Source organism: Topomyia yanbarensis, unplaced genomic scaffold (genome assembly GCF_030247195.1).
Source record: "Topomyia yanbarensis strain Yona2022 unplaced genomic scaffold, ASM3024719v1 HiC_scaffold_659, whole genome shotgun sequence".
NCBI lineage: Eukaryota > Metazoa > Arthropoda > Insecta > Diptera > Culicidae > Topomyia > Topomyia yanbarensis.
In genome coordinates this window covers 6,511-18,000 of record NW_026683890.1, presented here as the reverse complement: position 1 = coordinate 18,000, position 11,490 = coordinate 6,511, and the positions used below count along the sequence as shown (strand labels likewise).

Here is an 11,490-nt window from a genome sequence, read left to right as displayed (position 1 = left end):
TAAAGTCACATCGGTTCTTCGGTGATGACTGAACCGATTTTCTCAAACCAAGTCTCAAATGGAAGGCAAAATATGCAGTTGAGTATTGCGTCGAACACCCCCCCCCCGCCTTGCCCTTACACCTCCCTCCTTCATCACTCCCCTCCTCTTGGACTACCCTCACGCCCGCATTTCCTGCATCCACCCCGTATACCGAAATAAGATGAAGGATTTCTGACGCATCCTCCACTCCCACTCTACTAATCCCCCATTCCCTACACGTTCAAACCCATTCCACCAACCTTTCCAAATTATAATCACATGAAGATAACATTGAACTCATGCTTATTAAGCTAATTAAATATTATTCTTTTGCCTTTCTTATATAGAAAGGTTATGCAATTGCTCCAAAAACCGACTTTCTAATCGAGGCCCGGAGGGCCGAGTCTCATACAGGGTGTTTGGTTCATGGTTAAGAATCTCTCGGGGGGTGACAGACTGCCATATTTGAAAAAAAAAATTGTTCTACACATACCATCAAATCTCAACCGTTACAGAGTTATTGAACTTTTTGTGTAAAAAACTTATTTGTCTTAAAATACCTCTAGCTTAAAAGTATACTTTGTATTTTTAATGTTTCAGTTCCATTCGAAAGGTGAGAAAATTTCCTATTTAATGGTGTTCTCATATCTTTTAACTAATTAGTTTTAATTACCTTTTAACTGTAAAGTAGTTAAAAGTTAGTGTTTTTGAGGAGGTTTTTGCTAATTTTCTCAAAATAATGAAGTATAATTATAGCAATATCCATTATCCAAAAGTTGGGTTTTAGGACGATTCCTAATTTGTTCTTAAACGTCATATTTCTATCTCTTCTCATTGCTTTGTAATTTCATTACTATACTTTTCCTTAAACCGGCTTGCAAGTGCTTAAAACACTCTAATCTAAAAAATATGCTTTATATCGTTATTTACAAGATTTCATTGGAAAGCTGAGAAAATGTCCTATCAGTGTATGTACAAACATCTTTTAGTTAAGTGTGCTAAATGATTTTTTGCTAACGAAATAACTCAAAATTTGTGTTTTTTGGAGTTTTTTAATTATTCTAATTATTAATCAACAAAATTTATCGTAACTATTGTTAATTTGATGCCCCTTAATGTTCTCTATAACTTTTTATTAGACACTTTGTCTATATCTCTTTTCATTTTGCTGCTATTTAATAGTTAACACAGCATGAGCTCCCTACAAATGTAGTGGGTTCGAAATCATTATTTTTGAATATGAAACGATGTGATATAAACGATTTTGCGTCGAAACCAAAAGAGATAATTGAATGGAGTCAAAGAAAGAACTATAGAACTTGCTGAGATGCATTATTTCCATGATAATAATGGTGATGTTTATTATTTACTATTTTAAGAAAATTAACGAAAATGCCAATAATAGCACTAACTTTAAACTAATTTACTTTTAAAAGAATACTAAATTCACTTAACTGAAAGGTATTAATACATTTTTCACTGTAAAATTTTCCTGGCTTTTGAATAAAAAGAAAAAAAAGTACAATAAGTGCCGTAATTTTTCAATTAGAGCTGGTTCTAGTGAAAATGAAATAAAAATATCCAGTTAGAGGTATTTTAAGACAAATAAGTTTTTTACACAAAAAGTTCAATAACTCTGTAACGGTTGAGATTTGATGGTATGTGTAGAACAATTTTTTTCTCCAAATATGACAGTCTATCACCCCCAGGAGATTCTTAACCATGAACCAAACACCCTGTATAACATTCGACTCAGTTCGCCGAGATCCCAAAATATATGTGTGTATGTATGTGTGTGTGTATGTGCGGATTTGTTAACAAAATGTACACATCGGTTTCTCGGAGATGGCTGAACCGATTTTTACAAACTAAAATTCAAATGAAAGGTATAATATTTCCATAGGTTGTTATTGAATTTCATTTTCAACCGACATCTTGTTCCGGATTACGAGTTGAAGAGTATGGTTACAAAACAAAATTTGTTGATTTGTCCACATCGGTTTCTCGAAATTTTCTGAACCGATTTTGACAAACTTAATTTTAAATGTAAGGTCCATCAGCTGCTGTTGAATTTTGTGTGGATCCGAGTTCTGGTTCCTGAATTACAGGGTGATACGTACGATCACGCAGCAAATCTCGATTCTAACGAATTCTGCGATGAATGTAAAAAGATGAAAATTTTTCCAAAATGTAAACATAACTGTTGAATTTGTAGATCCCCCAACAGTCATTCAAAATCTCTTTGGCCACACTGGCCACCATCGACGGATCCTGAAGTATCCAAATTCAGAATAACGGTTATATAGGTTTCTCGAAAATGGCTAGACAGATTTGATCAACTTAGTCTCAAATGAAAGGTGTTGCGTCCCCGGAAACTGATATTAAATTCCATCTTCATCCGACTTCCGGCTCCGGAGTTACGGGTTGTGGAGTGCGATCACACAGAAAACTCCGATTCAAACCGATACCGCGATGAATGCAAAAAGGTGCTCTTATATATACTTACCAAGTGTAATAAGAATGAAAGACATTTCCATAATGTTATATTGTACGAACCAGCTATTAAATCATAGTTTGGAAAAATGAGAAAGGCACAATTGCACCTCTAGGTGGATTAAAACAGGTTTTTTTCTAGTAAATCAGGCAATAGGAAACAGTTTCTCCTGAAATTGAACAATGCAATCAATGTAGTATTATTATACTAGGAAACGTTGCTAATGACCTGTTCTAACTACTCTAATGCTCGATATATCGAAATAAAAAAGTCAAACTATTTTGTTTTGACAAAAAAAAATAATAGGGATCTTTAGGGGTGTGCGGGTTAAGGCATATTCTGATGCAGATTAGTACCGTGAGTTAATATCTCAGTCCTTTTTCAATTTTTTGGCCCGAAACTATTGAAAAAAACATTTTTTAGTTTGTTTCCTTTTAGGACAATAACACATCCAAACCCATGCGACTTGCACGACCCTGTAGGTTGCCTTATCAGATCTACCATAGTTTGCAGATGAAACTTGAGATGGCAGGTTGCTAGCAGATTGACAAAGTACCAGATCATGCTGTGTGGGGTGCCTTCCCGGTTAACAATGAGGCGAACGAGACATTTGCAGATACGTCATTTAGTAGGACAACTGTCAGTTTGCTGGTTGAATTTAATTTGTTTTTTTTTAATTTAAAAATCATAAAAGAATAATTAAGCTTTAAGAATGATATGAGTGTACTCGTAAGGACACCCGTTACCAATACATAGGAAAAACTGGCACAATTTTTCCAAATTAAAGATCCCTATTGTTTGTTTTGTGATTTTAGTACTATATCGCAATTGAAAAAGTCAAATTGAAAAATTAAGTCAAATTAAGATAAAAGGTTGAAAGCATTCGAAACTATCGGCTATTGTCAGTCCATCGCAGGTGGATACTCATCCGACCGCGTCCGACCGTTGGTTTGAGAGCAATTTGAAAATTGTAGTTTTTACATAATTTTGGTGCTTTTTATCAAATATTATAAGTCTTATTTAACTGAATTACCTGCTAGGATTTCTTATCAGTTTCGTTTATAATAATCATAAATTTTCGATGACAAACCCTCACCTCCCTCCCTCCTCACCTTTTCAAACCAGCGCACAGTGGTCCCAAAGAGCAAAAAAGGGGTTTTTTTTAGATTGCGTCAAAACGGTTGACTTTAGCAATATGGTGTCTTTGAGAAAGTTTCTTGGAGTAGAACTCCCCTTCTTTCTGTCTTATCGGATTGACGATTAATCCTCCTACAAGTGAGTTACGAAATTTATTTTCTTCAATAATTCAGATAGACAAATACTTACTTCAGCAAAGTAGTAGAGAAACTCGTTACAAACATTTTACCCGAAGATTTCAACTCTCTATCTTTTAAGGTTTTTGAGATATGGGACATTATTTGTAAAGGCCCCTTAAAAACAATTTTTCCCTCATAAGTTTTCTTCTAGATTTTTTCCATTATATAAATGTTCTAGAACATTGTTTGGACTATTAAACTGCATTACTTTGCCGAAGACGGAAACTTGCTATCGCTAGTATGTGTGGAGATATTCACATTTTTTGATTGAAAATAGCTCTTTTTCCAATGCCGATAACTTTTAAACGGGCAAAAACGGGCAAACCACTTTGTAAACAAATTAAAGTGCAAGAAAAGCACAACAAATGCTGGAAAAATCAGATCTCCCCAAGGCGGCCCTCTATGGAAATACTTGAGCTGAGGTTTGTCTCATTCCGTCATCAAATGCAATTGATTACTCGCCGTTTGGTTGCACTTGCGCCATTGTTATGAAGTAGGCGCAAGGGAATTGTCAGTTTCCGGTGTCAGGCGTACGCATTGAGATTTTGAACAACTGTAACTTTTGGCCCAAGCAAACAGAAGTTCGGATAATACTTAAAAAGCACACTTTAAAATTCACAAAAAGTTCTTAGCTAACTTTCAAGCTGCTCAAGCTTTAATAGAACTGCTTAACCCGCTATTAGAACATAAAACGTATTGCAAAATTACTTAAAACGAGAAGCTTATGTAACTCCTTTATATCAAATTTTGGTTGCTTGGGTATTTACTCAAGACGTTCTTACAAAAGTAAGAAAGGCTAATTATTACGACTTTAACGCTTTATTTCAGAACTAACAGTAGGGGGTGGGTGTAGCGTAGTTAGTAAATCGATTGCCTTGCACGCAGCGCACCTGGGTTCGAGTCCCGACCCCGCACATAGGGTTAGAAATTTTTCATAAGAGATTTTTCTAACCCGAAAAAGCGAATGACCTTAAGGTTAAAACCTCTATAATTCAAATAAAAAACTAACAGTAATATATGGTTGATGTATTTAATGCCGGAACAGCTCTAGTATGGACAAACTTAGGCTCTAGTATTTCCATAGAGGGCCGCCTTGGGGAGATCTGATTTTTCCAGCATTTGTTGTACTTTTCTTGCACTTTAATTTGTTTACAAAGTGGTTTGCCCGTTTTTGCCCGTTAAAAAGTTATCGGCATGGAAAAAAGAGCTATTTTCAATCAAAAAATATGAATATCTCCACACATACTAGCGATAGCAAGTTTCCGTCTTCGGCAAAGTAATGCAGTTTAATAGTCCAAACAATATTCTAGAACATTTATATAATGGAAAAAATCTAGAAGAAAACTTATGAGGAAAAAACTGTTTTTAAGGGGCCTTTTAGAAATAATGTCCCATATCTCAAAAACCTTAAAAGATAGAGTTGAAATCTTCGGGTAAAATGTTTGTAACGAGTTTCTCTACTACTTTGCTGAAATAAGTATTTGTCTATCTGAATTATTGAAGAAAATAAATTTCGTAACTCACTTGTAGGAGGATTAATCATCAATCCGATAAGACAGAAAGAAGGGGAGTTCTACTCCAAGAAACTTTCTCAAAGACACCATATTGCTAAAGTCAATCGTTTTGACGCAATCTAAAAAACCCCCTTTTTTGCTCTTTGGGACCACTGTGCAGCGGTAGAACTTGTAGATGAGGAACAAAGAGTCATCGAGGAATGTTAACGTTACACACTTTTCTTCCGTAAACAGCACTTCCGAAAAAGTTTTTATTACTTTTGTTCATAGTTGATAAACTGAAAGCATTTTTTTTCTTGAATTTACTATTTGTCAAGATAATGAGACTCTCCTAGTAATTTTTCATCTTCATCTATGTCGACACAAATATTATCTTTGGGCGGTCATTTACATCCACACCTCAATCTTTGAACAAAACATACATACACAATGACGAACAGCATTATTGTGACTGTAATATTGAATACATGCATACAAAGCAGCAGTATCTGTAGTAATCAGTTAAATATCGTCTCCTTTAAAAATATTACTTTTTGCTTTGAGAAAAATAACATAACATGTTTTGGAATGATCATCAATAAAACAAGGTAATTTATGTATTGTCTCCAATGAACAAATATAATCTAGAAAATTATATTTGTTAGAAAATCGTCCTTCGAATGTTACTATAGCCACCATTAGATTGAGTTTTTGAAGAAATATGAGAAAAAAACAAATTTCACACTGTTAGGTGCATTTTTGATGAAAAATGTGCTCAAGATCAAATATTTAAGCTTCTCTTGAATTATAAATGCAAAATAATATATAGAACAGCAGAAAATAATTTTGTCCAGGTTTTCGGCCTAGTTACCCCATAATGCGATTCTAGCATTATTTGCAAGTGATTGTCGCTTGCAATTATTGCAAGAGATTTTTGTTTTGGGTGTATGAGTGTTATTCAGTACAACTTATTTTTTCAGTTTATCAAACTCGGATTTGGTTTGTTTAAGTCAAAATACACCCTTTTGGCTAAAGACCACATTTAAATCGGACCTCTATCACTAAAGTCTCTAAATTAGACAAATACCAAGGTAGTACTTTCAGGTTAACACCACCGGGTAATAGAAAAACCAAGTAACTGGCATCCCTATCTCTACATACGATCGATGGAGGTCAGTTTGACAACGTCAAAATCGCTTAAAATGTCATCAACAAACAATAGTAGCAGTAAACAAAAGAAAACAATGAACACTTTAACTGATTTGATGTAAACTAAAGTGCTCCTCGTTCGTATTTAAAATTAATTTCGTTCATTTTGTTACAAGCAAAGTTCTTATGTTGGCTACGAAAATATGACGTCACGTCACCCTCTTGAGAAAAACACAAGTGGGGTTTCCCTCGGTCAAATTTGATTGACAGGAGCAATGATAGTGGTTTCGATAAACGAAGATTAAGAAAAGAAAAAAAAACATCTGCAATTATTTGGGAGGATTGAACCCAGGAGGGCTGCGTACAAGACAATCGATTTCCCAAATACGCTATGCCCGCCCCTCATAACACAGTTCACTTGTGGACTCTTGTACGCATACTAGAGCTAAAGCAAATTGTGTATTTTGTAATATCGCTGTCATAGAGAGATACAATTACTTTCAACGTTTACTTTTTATACAAAATTTGAAAATTATATTTTATGTACCATCGGTAACATCAGTTTTAGGCTTTAATTAACATTTTATATTTATTATTTAATTTGAAACATCATCGTGACCCCGGCCGAATAACCCGTGTGTTCTGTGATTCATGACCGAAAATTCTGCAGATTTCTAGACTGCTCGATTTTTAGCTGCCATAAGACTTCGGCTATCTAAACGGTTTTCCATGTTTTGGTTCTATACGCGATGTATTCCTATGAGAATGAATCAAACGAATTAATCAAAACTGTCTCTCTTGCCTCGCCATATACAGGGTCTGCCAGCTAAATGTATCCTTTCTCAACATTGAACAACTTCGTCCATTTTTCAGCCGATTTTAACAAGTAAACTTTTTTTAGGATATTTTATACCATTTATTATAAACCAGGTTTAGAATACAACGGCGATTAAATTACCACCCCTATTTGATACACAAAAAGCAGCTCTTTTGCGGATATTTTGCATGGCATTAGACAGCATTTCGGGCTTAATCGTTGCAATTTCAGTTCGTATATTAGCTTTGAGTTCGTCAAGGTTCTTAGGTTTGCTAGAATAAACTTTATTCAAGTAACCCCTTCAGAAAAAAGTCTGGTACCGTTAAATCCGTAGAACGAGGGGGCAATTTCAAATCACCATTTCTTGAGACAACGCGTCCTGGCAATTTGCTCTGCAAGAACTTGACTGTAGCGGCTGCGGCGTGGCCCGTATTGTTGAAAATTAGAAAAACTCTAGAAAGAGAACTGCGGAGACTCCATTTTGAATCGATTGGATACGCGTTTAGCTGTCAAAAAAGGGATCCAATCGAACATTGCCTATCCTTATAACATTGGACGTGTTGCCATACGATGCCGGGACATACGTTGCCAAAAATGCTGTTTTTCTCTCCGCAGTTCTCTTACTAGAGTTTTTCTATTGAAAATAGGAATCTGGGGAGTTGCTACAGACCCGCACTCAAAGAAATTCTTCACCAAATTACGGATTATCTTGTTTGTAGGCGCCGAATGCTTGCCATATTTTTTACGATAAGCACACACAGTTTTCACTATTGAACGATCGTTTTCAATGTAAAGCGTTACGATTTCAGCAAGTTCTTTTGGTGTAAATCGACTCATAGCTAAAATGGCTCTAAATGGGGTTTCAGAATAGTGTTTATCTGTCAAAATCGGCTGGAAAATGACGGAGTTGTTCAATGTTGCACCCTGTATATTTCAAGCATCTTTTTTCAACGATGATTTCATTTCAGAGTTAGTTTACTTAAATTTTACACATCTGTTACTATTTAAGGCCTACAGAGTTTTTAATAAGTTGTGGTTATACATAATGATAGGGAACACATACAATTAATTTGAATTTTATAAGTTATATGCTTAAACTAAACATGTGTCCGTCTTACCACCCGCCCCTTGTTGTCATACCAACAATTCTCCTAATAATCAATAACTTTTCACAATTTATTGGTGATAGTAATTCATCCGATATGCAATCAATTGCAGCATTAATATTTGATATGCGCTGTTGAACGATCTATGTTGATTAAAGCAAGAGGATCCAAAAAATGATACCAAATATTATTAACTGATAAGCATGAAATATTTATTACCATGACAATGTTTAGATACATCTAGTCTCCGCGATTTATATAAATAGTTGCAACCCGAAGCATAATCGGTTTTAGTCTGAATACATTGAAGTGAGACGGTGCAGATGTCATTCGTGGAACAAAATGTAAACCATTTCCCAAGTCTTCATTAACAAAATGATTCGTACTAAACTTAAGCAAAAATTTTGGGATTTCCTTAACTCAGTGTGCTTCGAACCGAAACGATTAATTAAGATAATAGTGCTTAGTATTTGTAGTGTGGTGGTAGTTTTTCAGGTATAATTCAGTCCTCAAAACGTCAACATTCGGGACAATGTAATCGAAAATGATCCTTTTCTCGTTCAGTTAACGGAGTGTTTCCAGAAGCTAATCAATCCACCAATCAACACACATTCTCGGTTCGAGTTGAACGAGTCCATGCTGTATCCGGCGATCACTTTCTGTCGGAATCCACCGTACAAGTACGACGTAATGCAGAAGTACAACCTGTCGCAACATCCAAAGTATGCCAATGCTTTCAACAATTTCAACTTCAACGAAAGCTCGCTGGACGAACTTTTCCGGGAGGCCACATACAATCAGAGTGACTACTTCATCCAGTATGGACTGGATGGTCTGTCGGAAAGTAGGACCGAACTGTTTGTGTACCAGTACAAATTTGATTCTAGTAAACGATTTTGTGGCGGTTTTCAGATATTGAAGTTATCGGCAGTATGCATTTGGATATGGGTCATTGCTTCACCCTGAATCCACTAGTGACGACAAACCATTCGTGGAAGCAAGTAGGTTACTCGATTCTGCTGATGCACGATATGAGAGATGAGGAGTACTTTCTGGGGGAAGATTTGCCGGGTTGGCACATTTTTATCCATGATCCCGCGGAAGGATTTGCAGGTGATACACTTTTCTTCATGCAAAATTGGTTTAATTAAAATTTTCTCCTTAGGGAGAAATTTGGCATAGTATCTAGGTTAGCCTAATAATTTAGGTTAGCGAATGACAATAATGCGCTGGTCATTTTAACGATGAATTGATGATTAAATATTCGACTAGTAGCTAGTAAGGTGATTGAAATATGGTTCTCTACTAGGTTTTTTTCCTTTGTATTTTATTTTTCGTCTCATTAGTATAAGTTAAGCTCACTTACAATATAATAACAGCACTACTAGGTTGCCTAAAAACCGAGAGGATAAAACCGTTACTGTTCAGCGTAACAATCAATAACCCTTCACAATTCATTGGCGATAGTAGTTCGTCCGATATGCAATTAATTGCAGCATTAACAGTAATTTTTCAACTTTATCTTCGTTTTGATATACCGCACCGTTTCATTTACAAAGCTGCAGACATCAGAAAGCATACTCGCCAGGCGCAATAATACTTCACCTTTCTCTCGCACAGAAAATCGCATGCAATCATCAGGCCGAGTCGAGTATCTTTTCATGGAAGTTGACGAGGAAGTAGAGGTAAAACTAACCACTCAACATTTCTACATGCTTCCCAGCGACGAGAATCAGTGTACCACTGAGTCGGAAATGAGTTCTACTAGGGTAAATAGTTCCTGTTAGCTATTTATTGTATTGTCGTCCCCTGTAACTATAGTAGGCTCTGCTAGAATTCCGATTGACATTTTTTTAACTAATCATGCTACTGAACAACAGTGTAGTGAGCTTTGTCACTGGCGCCACGTGGTCGAGAAAGTTGGATGTACCGGTCCCTGGATGCCGGGTATCGAAGGTGAGCAGTGTCATACAGCAAAGGACACTCAGCAGCTTATCAAATACTACAAAGTGATGGAAGACATTGACAGTACGGTGTGTGGATGCTACCAACCATGTTCGAGTTCCATCTTCACGACGTACGTGATGAACCGGAAGCACTTCAACATCACCATTCCAGCCGGGCAGTTGTGGCTATACTATACTTCCAAGATGGTTACTGTAGGTCAATTCGTGTATCGGATGGCAAGTAAATCATCAAACTTACTTCCTTCCAGATCGTCGAAGAGTTCCATGGATACGACCTGACTCAGTTCGTTGCCGATTTGGGTGGTTCGCTTGGTTTCCTGCTGGGTCTGTCTGTGCTCGGTTTGATTGGACTGCTGGAAAAGATCGTTGAGCTGATTTTTATCCGAAGGCTGATCGCTGAAAAACGAAATAAACAGAAAGTTGACAGCAACTTCGAGAAGAGCTCTGACAGACGGCAGGACGAGCTCAGTCAGACCGAATCGTCCGATGCAACTTTGGCGGTGGCGAATATCAAGCAATAGGCGTCGGTTTCCCGCCCAGCATGTTTAACGTTTAGGTATGTAATTTTAGATGACCCCCAAATGTATCGTAAGCAAGTGTCAAGTTTGCTTTATTTTTGTTTCTTCGAAACTCCGAATCGATTTGTGAAAACGATAAACAACGGAACTGCGCGGATAATTCAGAACAGGCAGATCAAAGAAGCCATATTTATTTAAATCGGGTATTCCGGTGGCCTTCAGCAACAAACACCTGACGAGAAAATGGTTTAGACAGTTGATCGACAAACTAAAGGCACTAAAGCCCGCCGGGGCTGGAAATTATGGTTGCAAATTTTGCTTTGAGTAAAAATAGAGACCTTCGAAACAAGTGTATTCACACGTTAAAGTTCTTTGCAACGAACGTTTCTGAGCAAGCAAACGAACGTACGGTTGATCTTCATACATGCAGGATCTATTTTTAGAAACCTACATCACATCAAGAATGTGTTTGTTTGTGTTTAATCTAATCTCGCCTAAGTGGTTTATTGTGGTTTGCAGAAAAAAATGCTCAGATTTTAGCATATAGCACCGATTACGTTAATCGATTATAACAGGTGTGTAGCAAGGATTTCCAATGCTAAAGGAAGT

General features: G+C 36.5%; 1 protein-coding gene across 2 annotated transcripts; it reads left to right on the top strand.

Annotated features, from left to right (window-relative positions):
* Positions 1-8,521: 8,521 nt before the first annotated feature.
* LOC131696059 (uncharacterized) lies at positions 8,522-11,140 on the top strand. Of its 2 annotated transcripts, XM_058984586.1 has the most exons (7): positions 8,522-8,891; positions 8,961-9,240; positions 9,309-9,509; positions 10,017-10,165; positions 10,277-10,555; positions 10,612-10,919; positions 11,047-11,140. In XM_058984586.1, the coding sequence occupies exons 1-6, from the start codon at positions 8,772-8,774 to the stop codon at positions 10,882-10,884; spliced, it is 1,302 nt and encodes a 433-aa protein (XP_058840569.1). In that variant the 5' UTR covers positions 8,522-8,771; the 3' UTR covers positions 10,885-10,919; positions 11,047-11,140. The 2 variants fall into 2 exon arrangements, with proteins under 2 accessions (XP_058840569.1, XP_058840568.1); XM_058984585.1 differs by lacking the exon at positions 11,047-11,140 and having other exon boundaries at positions 10,612-10,966.
* Positions 11,141-11,490: the final 350 nt, after the last annotated feature.